This window comes from Bos taurus, chromosome 13 (assembly GCF_002263795.3).
Source record: "Bos taurus isolate L1 Dominette 01449 registration number 42190680 breed Hereford chromosome 13, ARS-UCD2.0, whole genome shotgun sequence".
Taxonomy (NCBI): Eukaryota; Metazoa; Chordata; class Mammalia; order Artiodactyla; family Bovidae; genus Bos; species Bos taurus.
Window position 1 is genome coordinate 63219567 of NC_037340.1, and position 17382 is coordinate 63236948.

The 17382-nt window shown below is 46.8% G+C and overlaps 1 protein-coding gene and 1 long non-coding RNA gene across 2 annotated transcripts in view; one reads left to right on the forward strand and one right to left on the reverse strand.

Annotated features, from left to right (window-relative positions):
• Window positions 1-4655: 4655 nt before the first annotated feature.
• LOC132346953 (uncharacterized) lies at window positions 4656-7422 on the reverse strand. Its single transcript, XR_009496980.1, has 2 exons — window positions 7155-7422; window positions 4656-5187 (listed from the first exon to the last, which is right to left on the reverse strand). It is a non-coding gene; the product is annotated as an uncharacterized lncRNA (long non-coding RNA).
• Window positions 6738-17382, forward strand: part of CHMP4B (charged multivesicular body protein 4B) — a 44771-nt gene continuing 34126 nt past the window's right edge. The window contains exon 1 of the mRNA NM_001128506.1: window positions 6738-7059. Coding sequence (NP_001121978.1) covers window positions 6870-7059 — 190 coding nt within the window. The 5' untranslated portion in view covers window positions 6738-6869. The remainder of the gene's footprint in view (window positions 7060-17382) is intronic.

Here is a 17382-nt window from a genome sequence, read left to right on the forward strand (position 1 = left end):
AGAGTGAGTGGTTTCAGTCAGTGTGCTTCCCCTAACAGTTTCTGCCTTGGTGCCTCTTTCTAGAATGCTCTTTCCCCAGATTTTCCTATAGCTGGCTCCTTCCCTCTATTCACTGTTGTCCGAAAGTCATTTCTGCAGAGAGGTCTTCCCTGGCCAATCTGTTTAAAATAAACCCCACCCACTCCCATTATTCTCTGGTCCCTTACCCTGCTTCATTTTTATTCATCTTTGACATTATATTAGACATTCCTTTATTGTCTGTTCCCCTCATTAGAAGCCCACAAGTTCAAGGACTTTTGTCTGTTTTGTTCACTGGTATATCTACAGTGCCCAGAACTTCCCTGGAATTGCTTGATCAATATTTGTTGAGATACTCTGAGAAAACAAGGTCCCCTCCACAATCCCCTCCTCCCACCTCACAGAGGCCAAGTTTCCCCAGTAAGAATCCTCCATGTAGGCTGAGAGAGAGCTGGGAGGTAATGTCTGATATGAAGGGCTCTTTCCTTTGTCTTAAAAGGGAGCTGAGAATATCTGGGACAAATGAAAAGGCGGTGGCTTGGAAGTCTCAGTTGACAGAGCAGGTATCCTGCCTGGTCCAGGAGAACCGGTTGGACTGATTTTATCACCCCTGGGGAGGAGGGAGTGACAGTAGCAGCTGCAGATGCTCCCAACCCCCAGCGTTGCCAGCAAGTGCCCTGCGGGTTCTCAGGACCTGGAGGGGGTTGGTGTCACGGAGTTTAGCAGTTCTGCATCAGGTGTGGGGGTGACCCCCTCGACTGGCCAAGGGTGGCTGGCGTATGGTTCGTCACAGAAGCTGAGGCAGGAGGTCAAGGCCCAACTTCATTGTGTTGAATCACAGAGAGTGAACTGAAGCCCAGAGAGGGGAAGGGTCTTCTCAGGCTCACTAAGTTCAGATCCAGCTCTCCTGACCTGAAGGATCATAGTGACTCCGGCAAGCCTGAGGTTCTTTGTTGGGAAAGAATTCGGAGACAAGCAGAGAAGTTAAGAAAGTAAAGTGAAAGTTTATTTAAGCAAAGATATACTCTCAGAGGCAGAGGGGGCAGACAGGTGAAGAACTGCTGCCCTAAGCCTCTTTGGCAATCTGGTTACGAGGGGCCTACAAGTGAAGGGGTGGAATATTCACTGGGGAAGGAGGAGTTTGGGGGTTGGCTTCCCTGACTTTCATGGTTGGTGATGCCATCCAACCATCTCATACTCTGTCGCCTCCTTCTCATCGTGCCTCAGTCTTTCCCAGCATCAGGGTCTTTTCTAATGAGTTGGCTCTTTGCAGCAGGTGGCCAAAGTATTGGAGTTTCAGCTTCAGCACCAGTCCTTCCAATGAATATTCAGGACTGATTTCCTTTAGGATTGACTGGTTTGATCTCCTTGCAGTCCAAGGGACTCTCAAGAGTCTTCTTCAGCACCACAATTCAAAGGCATCAAGTCTCCGGTGCTCCATCTTCTTTATGGTCCAACTTCACATCCATACATGACTACTGGGAAAAACATAACTTTGACTAGACGGATCTTTGTCAGCAAAGTGATGTCTCTGCTTTTTAATACGCTGTCTAGGTTCGTCATAGCTTTTCTTCTAAGGAGCAATAATCTTTTAATTTCATGGCTGCAGTCACCATCCACAGTATATGTCACCATACGTAGTCACAAATTGTTTTTTTTCTTGTGCTGAAGATATTTTCAAAGAGCAATCCCAGACCCCCCAAAAAAAAACCCTGACCTAAATCTGACTCCCTCACATTGTTATTCATGGGCACCTAGTCCCCCCGAACCACCTGAAACCACGCTGGCAGCTCACCATAGCGGTCGCTTGACTCCCACTCTGAATTGAGGAACGTACACTTGAACTTTAAAACAGATTCTCTTCGGAAAGGAGACCCACAGGGCAACCTGCTTGGCAGAGTGGCTGCCAAGGCATTGTTCGGCGTGAATATTAATGACCCAAGAGCTGCCACTGGTCATGGGACGTTCGGGAGCTTCAGGAGCACTGAGGGCCAGCGCAGGCATCCAGAACATGGGACTAAAAGGTGGGCTCTGAGGCTGAAGGCAGAGACCCTCAGGCAGACAGTGTCGCCAGCACGAGGCATGGGAATGTGTGTCCCTCTGGTCTGTGAGATCCAGGGCCTTATGCACCAGACACACAATGTCACCGTAGGTCAGAGGTTCCAACAAAGGAGCCCGCAGAGGGGCATGGAAGGAGGATGGCCCTATCTCTGGTGGCCATCTTGAAAAGGCCAAGTGTAGGTTTTGCTTTGCCTGTTTTTCTACTTTGTGTAAATGGAATCACACAGGCTTTTGTGTCTAATTTCTTTCAGTCAGCATAATATATGCAAGCTATTCAAGTGATTGCAAGTCAGGTGGCCCATTCTTTTCACATAGTTCTTAATGAGCTAATACTGAGGTAGGAGGTGGATGGGCCCCTGGGCTGGACAGTTGGTGTTTGTTAAGCAGAGTTAAATTCAAAGTTTGTTCTCAGCCAGACACTCCAAGGACAAAGCTAGTGTCAGAAGCTGAGCTTTGCTTAAGTAGAGATAGAGTGCCCACTCCTGAGGTCAAAGAAGACTTCCCTATCTGCACATGCGCAGGAAGGCTTTTGGGGGGTTGAAAAGGGAGGCAATCCCACCCATAATAAATGTGGGCATGTGCCCAAAGTGTTTTGAGGTAGGATACATCTTAGAGAAAATTTGTGTATGCATCTTGGGGAGGGTGCGTCAACCAGTTAGGTGTGAAGAAGGAAACAAGATAATTGGCCAAATGTAAACAAAGACCTTGAAGCACCGTCTTATATAAGTGACTTGAATATTTATTTGGCTGTGCCGGGTCTACATTGTGGCATGCCATCATCTTTAGTTACGGCATGCGTACTCTTAGTTATGGCAATGTGGGATCTAGTTCCCTGATCAGGGATCCAACTTACGCTCCCTGCATTGGGAGCACAGAATCTTAGCCACTGGACCACCAGGGACCTTCCCTATATGAGTGATTTAAATGACCTTTTTACTGCGCTCCTCGTTCCGGACACCTGTGGGTGTATGTACCTGCCTAGCTTCTGACTTACTGTGCTCCTCCTCTTTGGAGAGAAGGCCCATATCCTTTCTCTCTGAGTACGTATTTCTGCCTTGCTTCTGTCTTAAACTGTTTCTCTGTGCGCTCTCCCACATGTTATGCTATGTCTCTAATAATAAACTTTCCTATTTTCACAGTTTTTTGCCTCCTTGAAATAGTCTTGCTTTCAAGCTTGGTAAAGAGTTAGGGCCCTTTGCTTCTAGCCTCTAGTCCCTGGTGGTCTAATGGATAGGATTCCTGGGTTTTCATCCAGGTTACCCAGTTCAGTTTCTGGGCAGGGAACTAAGATCTCTCTTCAGGACTGCTCACTGCTCACTGCTCTCCCTCTGAGATCAATAACAGTCAGCCTCAGTTTGAAAAAGCTATGCATTTGCCCAAGAGACCAGAGACCAGAAAAAATGAAGACTAGGGAAGCCCAGTATTGCCCTGAGAATCTCTACCAAGGCAGTTGAATCCTCAGCCATGATGGCAGCTACCTTGCCCATGTCACCACCTCCCATCTCAAACACACTAGGCAGACATAATGAATTGATCTCAGCATATTTTTACAAAATATCCTGAAGCAGACTCAGACTTCTTCTCAACCCAATAACCTGAGTGACCCACACCAATTGATTGTGGTTGGTATTAAAGATTAAGTGTTCTGCTATCATATCCCCAAGATGTTTTTCTGGGCTCCCAGAGTTATGACATGAGGGGCTCTGATGGCATCCATGGTTTTCCCCACAGCAATATGAGACTGGTGGTGGTGAGGTCTACAGAGTCTGCTCGTTCATATATTCTCTGGGTCATGGCTCAAACCCAGCAAGTGTTTGCTACCTGTGTGTCTGGTTGCAGCATGACTTAGCTAAGAGGGGAGAGGCTGATTGCTTAGATATGGAGGGGTTGCTCTACTCATTAGATGACTTGACGGAAACTTCCCTGTTTCTGTTTTTTATTTTGATAAAAATATTGTCGTTGTTGTTTAGTCGCTCAATAGTGTCTGACTCTTTTGTGACCTGATGCACTGTAGCCCACTAGGCTCCTCTGTCCCTGGGGTTTCCCAGGCAAGAATACTCAAGTGTGTTGCCATTTCCTTCTGCAGGGGATCTTCCAGACCCAGGGATCAAACCCATGTCACCTGAATTGCTGGCAGATTCTTTACAACTGGCAAAGCTCGTTAAAATACTGCAATGTCTCAATTAAAAAACAAACTCAAGTCTGGCTTATGTTTCACAATTTATGTTGCTGAGAATTCTTGACAATTCTAGCATGTCTCTTACATTTGAAAAAGTGTTTCCAACCTAGAAAGTTGGGTGAGATGGACTTTCTCATCCTCTGGGAATAGTTACCTGTAGGTGGAGGCTGGGGTTGTAGCAGATTACAGCAACAAAACATGAAGGACCACATTCAAAGCTTGTTTTTGTCTATATGTAGATAATAGTCTGGGGAGGAGACAAGACTCATGTGTGAAATAATAGAGAAGTTCCATTAAGCTCTCATTTATCTGAAACTCTGTTCCTAGGCAACAGAGTCCAGCAAGTGATTAAAAAAAAAAAAAGAAGATTTTCTTCATAGGCGAGCACTTCAGTTCCTCATTCAGAACAGGTTTACTCAGAACTGGTTTACTAATGCAAAAGACTGGAAGCAGCAAATTAGATTGGTGGGCTTGAGGGAAATATTGGCTACTAGACTCACTGCTAATACACAGAGAAGTGATTCTTGACAGTAACAGACAGAGGAAAACAATGATATGTGAACCCATAACCAGTTGGCCTTTGTAATGAATGGGCAAAAAAATAAAAACAACCCTCAATACTTCTGCTACTTTTGAAAGTTTTGAGTCTTCTTCTGGTTTAATTGCTATTGTGCATAACAGTACTCTTGCCTGGCAAATCCCATGGACAGAGGAGCCTGTAGGCTGCAGTCCATGGGTTCACGAAGAGTCGGACACGACTGAGCGACTTCACTTTCACGCATTGGAGAAGGAAATGGCAACCCACTCCAGTGTTCTTGCCTGGAGAATCCCAGGGACGGGGGAGCCTGGTGGGCTGCCATCTCTGGGGTCGCACAGAGTCAGACACGACTGAAGCGACTTAGTAGCAGCAGCAGCAGCATAATGATGACCTAGAATAAAATACACATTTCTGAGCATGTACTGTGCTAGGCCTATGCTAAGTAAGCATCTAACACACCCTATCTTACACAAGCTCAGAGGTGGTCCTGTTGTTATCTCCAGTTAACAGTTTTGGAAAGGCACGCACACAGAGGAAGGGAGGTAAAGTGTCCAAGTAAGTATTCAAGGAGGGTTCTGAACCTTTGCAGTCCAGCTTTGCTGTTAGCCTCTACTAGGTTTCAAAGAATCACTTAGGTGAATAAAGCATAGAAAGGCATTGCAGGTAGAGGAACAGCATACGTGAAGACATGGCTAGTAAGTTAAACTAGTCAGTCACTCAATTTCTGAGTCTTGGTTGTTGCTGTTCAGTTGCTAAGTTGTACCCAAATGTTTGCGAACTCCTTGGACCGTAGCCCACCAGGATCTTCTGTCCATGGGATTCTCCAGGCAAGAATGCTAGAGTAGGTTGCCATTTCCTCCTCCAGGGGATCTTCTCTAACCAGTGATCGGCCTTGTCTGTTGTTTAGCAGGTGGATTCTTTACTACTGAGGCATCAGGGAAACGTGAGTCTTGCTGCTGCTGCTGCTGCTAAGTTGCTTCAGTCGTGTCCAACTCTGTGTGACCCCGTAGATGGCAGCCCACCAGGCTCCCCCGTCCCTGGGACTCTCCAGGCAAGAACACTGGAGTGGGTTGCCATTTCCTTCTCCAATGCATGAAAGTGAAAAGTGAAAGTGAAGTCACTCAGTCGTGTCCGACTCTTAGTGACCCCATAGAGTGCAGCCTACCAGGCTCCTCCGTCCATGGGATTTTCCAGGCAAGAGTACTGGAGTGGGGTGCCAACACTGTTACCCACCTACAAAATAGTAAGTCCTAAAGGAGATCAGTCCTGGGTGTTCATTGGAGGGACTGATGTTGAAGCTGAAATCCCAATACTTTGGCCACCTGATGCGGAGAGCTGATTCATTTGAAAAGACCCTGATGCTGGGAAAGATTGAGGGCAGGAGAAGGGTACGACAGAGGATGAGACGGTTGGATGGCATCACCGACACAATGGACATGGGTTTGGGTGGCCTCCGGGAGTTGGTGATGGACAGGGAGGCCTGGTGTGCTGCCCTTCATGGGGTCGCAAAGAGACTAAGCGACTGAACTGAACTGAACTAAAAATAGTAAGAGTATTATCTCACACAAGCTTGTGATAATTAAATGTGATAATCCAAGTAAAGCACTTCACAATGCTTGGATCATAGAAAGTGCATAACGTTAATTACTGTTTTATAAAATATTCTTACTTCTCCTCCTGTTTTTCTACCCCCTCCCAACAAAATTAGTTTCAAGGAGACTACATTTCCCAGCATGCCACCCCGCCCTTTGATCCTAGCTAGACCAAAAAGACGCGCCGCCGAGTGTCTTCAGCCGGAAGACTATAGCCTCCCGGCATGCAGCGCGCCTCCTTCCATTAGCTTTGAAGCACGGCCGGCGCGTTGCCCACCGGGAGTTGTAGTCAGCGGCGTGTTTCCCTGACGCCTGCCGGGCCGGGCGTGGGGGCCTGTGGGAGGTGGCGCGGCCGGGCCCAGCTGCGGGGCGGAGGTGGAGGAGAGGCCTGCGACGGCAGGGAGCGGCGGGGAGAGGAGCGGGCGCCCGAGCCGAGCCGAGCCGGAGCGGACGGCGTAGGCCGGCGCGGCTAGCAGCAACCATGTCGGTGTTCGGGAAGCTGTTCGGGGCTGGAGGGGGTAAGGCCGGCAAGGGCGGCCCGACCCCCCAGGAGGCCATCCAGAGGCTTCGGGACACAGAGGAGATGCTAAGTAAGAAGCAGGAATTCCTGGAGAAGAAGATCGAGCAGGAGCTGACGGCTGCCAAGAAGCACGGCACTAAAAACAAGCGCGGTGAGTCGGCCGGGCCCCCTCAGACTCCCTTGGCCGGACTCCACCTTCGTCAGACTTGCTCCAGTGTTTGCTCGGATCCTGGAACTCTTTCTTACCTTGTCAGACTCCCTTCCTTGCCTTTCTGGTTCCGGGACCCCTCCCCATCCGACTGCCTTCAGTGTCTCCCGGAGCCTTGGACTCCTGCATCATCACACTGTCATTCCAGCCCTCTCGTCTCAGGCTCTCCGCACTCTGCCAGGCCCCTTCAGACCCTAATTTCACAGCTCTTCTTCCTCTTCTTCCGCTTGCACTCTGTTCTTTCTCTTCCGCCTTTTCCTCCTCCCTCTTGCCTGCCCTCACCTCCCCCCCCCCCCCCCCCCCCCGCCCTTCGCAGATACTGCCGTCGCCTCCTTGGCTCCTTTCAGCCCTCCATCCCAACACTTGTGTCCTTCCTGGTCCCACCCCTGCTCTCTCCCGATTCCTCTGTGGAGTCCATGAGCTGTCCCTGGTCTCTCCCCATCTCCTGACTCAGAAATCTCCTTGAGAAGCCTAAATGGAGAGGAAAGGGAACTGGGGGAGAAGAGACTCTGGTTCCAGTTCTGTTCACTTGCTGAGTGAACTTGAGCAAGTTACTTTTCTTCTTGAGCCTCATTTCCCCCATCCATCAGCCAGGGTTTGCCCTCTGTAGGCCTAAAGTGCCTTCCAGCTCTTGTGATTCACTTCTTGTTGCTTTATCAGAGTTTCACGTAGCGCAAGCCTTCACCCGGTGACTCACCGCTTCGCGATCCCTGTGTGCCAGAAATAAGGATTCCTTGCCTCCATTGGCCCTGACTCCTCCCCCAGTCCCCACTACTGTGGTTCTGGGCGGGGCTGTTGAACTCTGAGGCACTTTACTTACTGTTGTGTGGCTTTCTGGGCAAGTGGTTTGTATTCCTCTTAAGTCAAGTGAATGTAAAAATGCTTTAATAACTATGAAGCAATTTAGAAATATTTGATTTTTGTCGTTGTTATGGCAATAGGAGGATGAACCATAGCATGACAACCCTTCCCCTGAGAAGCGGGAAAGGTGAGAGGGGTTTAGGAGCTTTACAAACAAGTATTTAACTGAGAAATCTGCAAGTCACTAGCTTTGTGACCTTGAGCTAGTGAATTTACCTCTGAAAGGAAGATCGTGGATTTACAGTGCCCAGCATATAGTAGGGGTTAATTAGATGTTTTCATCATTCTAACAGAGGAGCAGAATAACGCGTCCTGAGGATACTCCTTTGCTGATGATAGTCAACAGATAGTCTGGAAATTCTTTTGGGGGGCTTACTACATGCATGGTATTCAGAGGGTGAACAGAACCAGCTTCCACTCTCATGAGGGAGAAGACAGGAATATAGGTGAAGAAAATATTGTCTAGTGGTGGAAAGTGCTAAAAAAAAAAACCAAAAGGGATTGGGAGTGATGGGTAGGAAGGGGTGCCACTTTAGATAAGGTGGTCAGGGAAGTCCTCTTGGAAAAGGTCAAGTTTGAACTGAACCTTGAGAAGCTACTAGTTCTGTAGAAGTCTAGGGGAGAAGCCTTCCACGCAAGCAGACAGCAGTGGAAAAGGCCCAGAGATCAGCCTCTTTTAAGCAACAGAAGACCTCTGTTTGTGGAATACAGTGACTGAAGAGAGTGGTATAATGCAAGTGGGTGTGGAGTGGACTTTGAACTTCCTGGTGAAGAGTTTAGATTTTATTCCAAGTGGATGGAAAACTGTTGGAGGGTAATTATGGCTGTCCTAATCATTCACATCATTTTAAAAACACCATCGGGCCTCTCTCTTTGGAAAATAGACCTGTTGGGGGGGGGGGGGGCAGGTGAGAATGGGAGAGGGGAGACGGGTGAGGGCAGAGGCAGCTGGGCATTTGCAGCTTGGACTCCAGTTGTAGTTCCGGAGTTGGAAAGCAGGGTTAGATTTTGCTGTCTTTAGCATTTTTCTTTCATGACTCTCCCTCATTCAGGATCCTCTGTTGTTCACAGAGGTAGTGAGTCGGTGTTTTGACCAGTCTGCATTTGGGGAGGGCTTTGCCCATTGCTGGGCGGAGGAGGGCATTAGTTTACATCATCTCCCATCTGAGAGGGCAGGTCTCCTGTGGTCTTTCGGTCTGGAGCTAGTTTTGTTTCTGCAGTTCTAGAGGTGATTGAATTGGCTTGCAGGAGGCTTGGAGAGAGATTGCCAGCCAACTATGAGACTACCAGGCTCAGCCAGCTGTGAGAACATTTTGGAAAGCAGTCTGCTTTCTTGAGTTTACCTGAGAGGACAGGAGCTATCTCCCCTTCTTTTTAGTGTCCTCTGGGGGAAAGGTTGTATTTGCTTATAGGGGCAGTGCTATGAGGTGTTAACACCACAACCTGTCATTCATTTAGTCACTGATTGACTCGAACTGAGCTGGGACTTGGAAGAGATGAAAATACACTGTGCCTGCCCTCCTTTTGGAAGTTGTGTGTGGTGGTGTGTGTATGTGTGTGTTTTTTTTGTTTTTTTTGTTTTTTTAGTTTGTGTGTGAGAGAGAGGATGAGGAGGAGAGAGGAGGAAGAGTGGGAAAGGAGGGAGGAAAGAACACCGAAGACTCTTGTCTGGAGGGCGAAGGGCAAAAGCAGCTTGGTTGAGGACAGAAATGTGAAGTGATCAGCAAGGGGATTGGGGAGCCCCAAGTGAGAGCATCCCCTAGTGGGAGTCTGTGGGGCAGGAGAGCAGATGGGTAACCCTTGGGAGTGACCTGTAGCCTTGAGACTTTGACCTGGAGATGGTCAGGAGCATTGGCTGTCTTAAAGCAGAAGAGATCGGTCAGCTTGGATTTCTGAAAGAGCAGTATCAATAAAGGAAGGAATGTCCGCTGACCAGGAAGGGACCGGGGGCAGGAGTCCAGTAAAGGGTCAGGGTGAATCTCATGGACAGTGCATTTGAGCTAGCTTCATCATGAACCGTGTCTTAGGCAGGTCACTCTGTACCTCAGATTCCTCCTCTTATCAGTAGGGGTACTAGTATCTACCTTATTGGATTAATTTATGATATGCATGTAAAGTTCTTAGTAGAATGCCTGCCATACAGTGACCAATCAATGGCAGCCATTATTACAAGGAGACTCCAGGTGGGAACAAAGGGCCTAGAGAAGCATGGAGGACCTGACAGGAAGTAATAAACATCAGAGACTTTTCTGAAGGAGAATCAGAAGGCTGGTGCTTGATCACAACTGTGGGCACGATGAAGGAGAGGGAGGAGTTGAAGGTGATTCCTAAGTTGACAGCTCAGACAGTGGGTGGATGGTGATGCCATTAATCAAGTTTGGAAACACAGAGGAGGGGCAGTACTTCCTAACTGAGTCCTTTGACATTTGTGAAACTCCTTTTTCCTCATGAGTCTCATGATATTTCCTTGAGACTGAGCTCCATGAGACAGGATATGTTAGTCATGTTCATTACTGTGTCCACTGGACTGCACGGTGCTTGCAGGTAGTATTTATGCTCAGTAAGTATTTGTTAAATGAATGCAAACAGCCTTGGGGGTATGTTCTGTTAATCCTATTGTCTGGAGAGGAAACCGAGGCTGGAGAGAGGATGTAACTCGTCGCAGAGACCAGGTCTGCCGGTGGCCATGGGTATCTTGTGTTCTGTTTACTCCTGTGCTGGCTGCAGGCCTCATCATGACCTTTGTCATCGCTTAGCTCATTAAACACCCACCTGTGCAAGGTGTGGTGCTGAATCGGGGGAAAAAGAAGTGAGACAGGACTAGGCCCTGCCCTGTGAAGTGTGTAACCAAACGTGGATGTTATTTTTGTGACGTACATATTAGAAAGATGACAAATGGTTCTTTGAAACAAACCTCTGCAGTTCAAGTCAATAATTTGCATCAGGCAAGTATGTTCCAATAAGTGGTTTTAGTTAGGGGCATAGAGCAAAGTTTGGATTACATTTTTTTTTTTTTTTTTTCCAAATTTCTTTTCGTTTTCTTTAGTTATGTATTGATTCTTAGGCATGTGGCTTGCTCTTAAACTGTGTCTTAGGTCCCATGCTTAACATGAGGAGCTTAGTACTGGGAATATAGAGAAAACAGATACATCCAAGGCACTTAAATATTGTCATTTTTCCTTTTCTATTAAGTGGAAATAGTATTCATCTTACATGACTATGGTGTGGATTAGCTAAGATAATATAAGAAAGAGTGTGGCACATTGTAAATATTGAGTAAGTAAACTATCCTTTACTGATAAAGTTGTTATTGATCAAACTTTTTAAAAATTTTATTTTTAATTGGAGGATAATTGCTTTACAATGTTGTGTTGGTTTCTGCCATACATCAATATGAATCAGCCATAGGTCACATATGTCCTCTCCTTCCTGAACCTCCCTCCCATCTCCCACCCCATCCAACCCCTTGATCAAACTTCTTGGGTTCAGTTGTCAAGTGGAAAAGTTCTTTCACTGAGAACTGGATGGGAACCAGAATTGCGGTGCGGGTGAACTGACAGAAATCTCCCCAGCTTAGATCTTTTTTAAACAGTGCCTGGTTGGTTTTCTCCTTAAGAAAGATGATCATATAGCAAACATTGTTTTCTTCTTAAGACATTGTAACTAGTTATGAAATAAGCTACCCTATGTGGCTCAGATTTCTCTGTTTTCCCCTTTTAATAAAAATGAAACCTGACTGTTGAAAGGATCATATTTTTAGTTTAACAAGAGACTTACATGAGATTGGGAAATGGCAGGTTGGATACCTCCGCCTACACTGGTATATTTCTCTTGGATTTATGGATGCAAATCAGTTCATTTATAGGTTCATTTGGGTTCAGTTGAAAATGTCTGGAGGCAGATAGGCCAGACGCTCATGGGAAGTAGATCTTCATTAAGTCCTGTTCATTGCTGGAGCCAAGGTGGCTCTCTCATGTTTAATAAAGTTGCTCTAAAATGTGAGCACGTGGGAAGACATCTTCATAAGTTAAATTTATAGTGATCATGGCTTTTTGGTCCTCTGTAATCAAGATGTCAGGTTGAAAAGTACAGCGTCTTAATGGTACATGTGCCAGCAGGAGCGCCTATCCCAAAGGGCCAGGGATGGAAAACCTGAAACCCACCCAGGGAATTGAGCAATGGGGATTTCCCCTGGTGCTGCTTAAGTTTCTTGTTTAAAGAGATGGTTGGCCAGATTGGCTTTGGTTTATTTCTTAAGACAGATGGAGTGTCAGAGAGGCCTTATGCATTGGCTCTTCAAACATGCTGGCACCTTTGATTCAAATTACAAAAAAAAATTTTTTTTTCCCTATTGGGCGGGAAGATTAAATATTTTTAAAGTGCCTGCCAGTGGGTTTCTAGTGTGATTTGAAATTCAAGATAGATTTTGTTTGGAAGTTTAGCTAAACGTGAGGACCTTTGAGCTGGAGTATTTTGCTCAAGGAAGTTCTGAGTTGTTCTGAGTTGGGTGTGAGTGTAGAGAGCTAGGTTCTGGAGAGGAGCTTGTGAAGATGTGTTTGAGCCATATACTTCTGGGGCAGAAAGCCAGGGCCTGATGTTTGCAGTGGTCCAGAGTCCTGAGATGGAGTTCTGGCCTGCGGGGAGGAGACTGGGGTTCTTGGGGTCTTGAGAGATTTCTTTGCATAGGAGAAGTTTGTGAAAACTTGATCCTCTTACCCAGAGTTGTTTTGTGCTCTGCCACTGTCTTTAAAAAAAGAAAGAGGATATCCAAAAATTGACAACTTTATATTGGTCGCTTTGAGGATTTGTTGCTTAGTCACCCAAGTCGTGTCCGACTCTTCTGCAACCCCATGGATTGAGATTTTCCAGGCAAGAATACTGGAGTGGGTTGCCATTTCCTTTCCTCCTTTGAGGATGGATGGTTATAATTAGAAGGCAAATTTGAGCATAGCAACAGGAAACAACAAGAGACCTAGCTGGATATAGTACTGGCCTGTTTTTAAGGTGTCTGGCTCAAGTCAGCAGACGTTTGTTGAGTTCCTTTTAGGAGGAAGGTAGCATGATGGTGTAGGTAGAAGATTTCCAAACTGAGTGCCGGTTCACCACTCACCAGCAATACCTTGGCAGTTATCCTCCCTGAGTCCGTTTCCCCATCTATAAACACAGAGTAAGAACAATACCTCTTAGGGTTCTTGTGAGGCTGTAGAATAAAGCGACACGTGTAAAGTGCCTAGCAGAGCGCCCAGCACAGAGAAGGCACGTACATTTCCTTGGTTTCCCGGCTATAGTCTCAGGCACACTAAGAGGTAGAAAGATGGATGAGACGCTACAAGGGCACACAGTTCAGTGCAGATGACACACACACGTACAAGTAGCTGATAAAAGGCAAGCCGTGTACAAATGAAGCGTTAGAGAAAAATCCAGCAGGAAGAGATGAACTCATTTCTGAGGGTTGGCAGGTTCATCTCACACAGACACCCATCCAGTACCCAGATTCCCTTCGCAGTGTTCCTGCTGAGCGATTAGCCTCTGATTGAACCTCTCTGCCGACAGGATTTGTATTAGGTGCCCTGTCCTCTCACGCTACTGCATAGTCTGCCTTTGGATGGCTCTGACTAGAAAACCACCTTTCTTATTTGAAACTGAGATCTGTCTTCCTCTAGTGCCGACCTCCGTACAGGCCGGGGTGGTGGCTCCACAGGGAAGCAGCTTGGGCTGGTGGAAAGAATGTGGGATCTGGAGTTAGAAGGTTTAGGGGCGAATGCCACCCCTGACGCTTGTCAGCGGTGAACTGTTTGCTTCAGCTGGAAGAACAGGTGGTGAATTCTGCCTCAGAAAACAGGTCTCATCCCCCTTTGGGAAGATAGATCAAGGCAAATGGGGCTTACGTCTCAACCTGCACCTCTCTTGGACAGGTCTTCTGTGTTCCATTGACTGTTCCTGGCCTGGTGTTTTTGTTCTTTCCTTGTTACCCTCCTGTAGGTGGGCTCCTGTTCATCAGTGTCGCTCTTAAGGTGTGAAGTGGGCAGAGCTGACCACTCAATGACTTTGCCAGCTGAGGTCTGAGCACTGCAGCCCAGAACACGGAGGACTGGCTGTCTGTTAGGAATTAATTTAGTTCTGTGTGCTGTATGGCCCTGGTAATTCCCATATCACTGAGAATTTTTCTTGTTTTTTTTTTTTTTTTTACACTTGATTGATTACACTTTCCCGTGGTCTTTCATTAGTGAAGGAGCAAGCATCTAGGAGCCCCTAAAATTTGTTCCAGGTGGCACAGTGGTAAAGAATCCCAAGAGACACTGGTTTGATCCCTGGGTCAGAAAGATCCTTTGGAAGAGGAAATGGAACCCATGCCAGTATTCTTCTTCTTCTTTTTTTTTTTTTTAATATTTATTAGTTTTATTTATTTGGGTGCACTGGGTCTGGGTTGCAGCTTTGGAATCTTCCATGTTCATTGCAGCATGCAGGATCTTTAGCTGTGGCATGTGAACTCTTAGTTGCAGCATATGGGATCTAGTTTCCCCACCAGGGATCGAACCAGGGCCACCTGCATTAGGAGTACAGAGTCTTAGCCCCTAAACTGCCAGGGAAGTTCCCTCCAGTATTCTTGCCTGGGAAATTCCATGGAGAGAGGAGCCTGGTGGGCTATGCTCCATGGGTTCGCAAAGAGTAGGACACACACACTCACACACTCACACACTCACTCACACACAGTTTGTTTGATCCTTCTTAAGGAGCCTTAGCTGAAGGATTGAATGGTTTAAGTTCTTAACACGAGCATCTGGCTGGCTTGATTCTCCCATAGCTTCTATTTCTAGCTTTCCCTCTTCCCTCTACGTTACATGGCAGAGCTGGCGGGAGGGCTAACTTGAGGGATGCGGGAAAGCTATATGTCTTCATGGTCCTGGATATTTAGTTCAGGAGGATAGTGATATGGTCTAGTAAAAAAAAGCTCTAAGTTTGGGATCAGGTGACCTGATTTCACATTCCACCTCTGCTTGCTGGTAAAAGTATCCTCCTGTCCCTGACCATCAGCTTCTTCAGCTGCAAACACAGGATACAGTATTTACTATACAACTTTGCTTCGCATGCAGAGAATAAACAGGTGGTTGCTGGAGGAGGGCAAGAGTGTGGGGATGTGAATGACATAGGTGAGGGAGATTAGGAGGTACAGACTTTTAGTTCTAAAAATAAATGAGTTAGACTTCCCCGGTGGTCCAGAGTTAGGAACCCACCTGCCAATGCAGGGGACGCGGGTTTGATCCCTGGCCTGGGAAGGTTCCACGTGCCACAGGACAGCCAAGCCTGTGCCACCACTACTGAGCCCACACGCGGCAATGACTGAAGCCTGCGCTCCTAGAGCCCGTGCTTCACAAGAGAAGCCACCGCCGTGAGAAGCCTGCACAGCGCAACTAGAGAAAGCCCGAGCACAGCATCAAAGACCCAGTGCAGCCCCAAATAAAACAATATTAAAAAAAAAGAGGAAATGTGCACAGCATGGGGAGTATAGTCAGTAATAGTGTAATAACTTTGTATAGTGACAGATGCTAGCTCAGCTTATCAGGGTGCTTGTTTTGTATGGAAATGTTGAGTCACTCTGTGGGCACCTGAAATTAACATAGTGCTGTGGGTCAGTTATACTTCAGTCAAAACAGAAAACACCAGTGTTGTAAATTGACTATGCTTCAGTTTTTAAAAAGTTGAAAACAATAGCAATAACAACAGAACTTTGCTACTGAAAGTGTGGTCTGTGGGCACACCGTGAAACTGTTAGACTTGCTGATGCGAAAGCCCCGCCCAGTGAAGCTGAGCCTGCACTTTTATTTTATTTTATTAATTTTTTTTTTTTTAATGAGATCTTCAGGTGGTGTGTATGCTCGTAAAAGAGACGCCTCTCTATAGTTACGTAGCTTTCCCTCCTCCCTCTTCCTCACGTTGTAGTGATTACGTGAGAATGTTGGGCATTTTTCACATGTCCATGCCAGTATTCTTTCTTTTCCTGGACACTCAGGAATTCTGTGTACCTGGCTAATTTGCTCACTTGTTCTGCGGCTTAATGATTGAACTCTTATCCAGCTCAGCCTGTCCCAGCTACCTTCAGTCAGAAGCCTGCCATCTAGATAACTGACATGCATTCAGTAAAGCTGTCGGCCATGAGGACCCACTGACTAGCAGGCGCCAGCAACCCCGGCTGGTGTTGCTCATAAGTTAGAGGTAGTTGCTGATACGTTAAAGGTAGTTCCCTTCCTCAGTGAGCATCACTCCCTGGATGGAGGACCAGGGGGTAAAGAAAGAACTTTCTTTCGCCCAGTGAGCTTGTGTAGAGCACTAGAAGGACCCCAGGTGCAGAGATAACTCCACCTGGAGTGGGTTAGGAAGTGAGTTTTTTAAAGTCATATTTTTTTTCCACCAGAAATCATTTTTCAGTGAGTTCTGATTTCTTGGTTCAGTGGCTTTATGACTGTTTCCTCTTCTGTTCATCTGGCACTGATACTGTTCTGGTCCACCAGTTTTCTGCATCAGGAGGAACAGATGTTCTCCGAGTGCCTGTTCTGTGTTGGGAGCCGTCTGAGATGCCGTGTGGATTTCCAGGCAGTGAAAAAGACACAGCCTGGCCCAGTGGATCCTAGCATTGGACAGATCTGTGGCTTTCTCAGAGAAAGAAGTTATCACAACTAAATAGCGCATACGTTTTCTGACTGGAGTCTTAGAACCATCCTAGGTAAAGTGTCTTTTTCAGGAGTTTTTGGATAAAGTAAAGCTAGAAAAATCCAAGGAGTTTCTCAGCTAGGCGAGAGGGAGTGAGGTGGGATGATGAAATGGGGAATTCCAGCATTAAACTTGCCCTATTTGATTCTGTAAAATGACATCTTTTCTAGATTTTAAGGCGTTAGTGAGTTTTTGAGCAGGGATTCCTGATTGGGTTTAAAATCCAGCAAAAAGCTTTGTCATCTCTTTTTCACCCTCAAAATAAAACAACATACTAAAAAACACATCACAACAAAACAGAAAGCCCCAGCGTCAAGCATCAGGTTGTTTAGGAGTCTTGGCCTGGAGCTTGGCACAACCTGCTGAGGTAAGTTTTTTCCCATTGAACAATCAGGGCAGTTGAGTTTGCTCAGAGCCAGGAGGCTCTGTGGTCCCAAAGCAGGAGTTCAGGCCTTCACCCAATCAAGGTTTCCTGCTGAAATGTGGGGTCCTGCCTTATAGTCCTGCTCCCAGGAAGCCCAACTCCTGGTGAAGGGATAAACCCTGGACAGCAGTAATTAAAGTCCAAAATTGGCCATGGGTACCACCCATGAGAACACCCTAAATGTAGCTTGGTGGAGATTTGAGTTTGGGAGACTGGCCCCAGTTTAGGATTGGGGATGGCAATGTGATCTTTTGCATTAGGCTGGTGGCTCA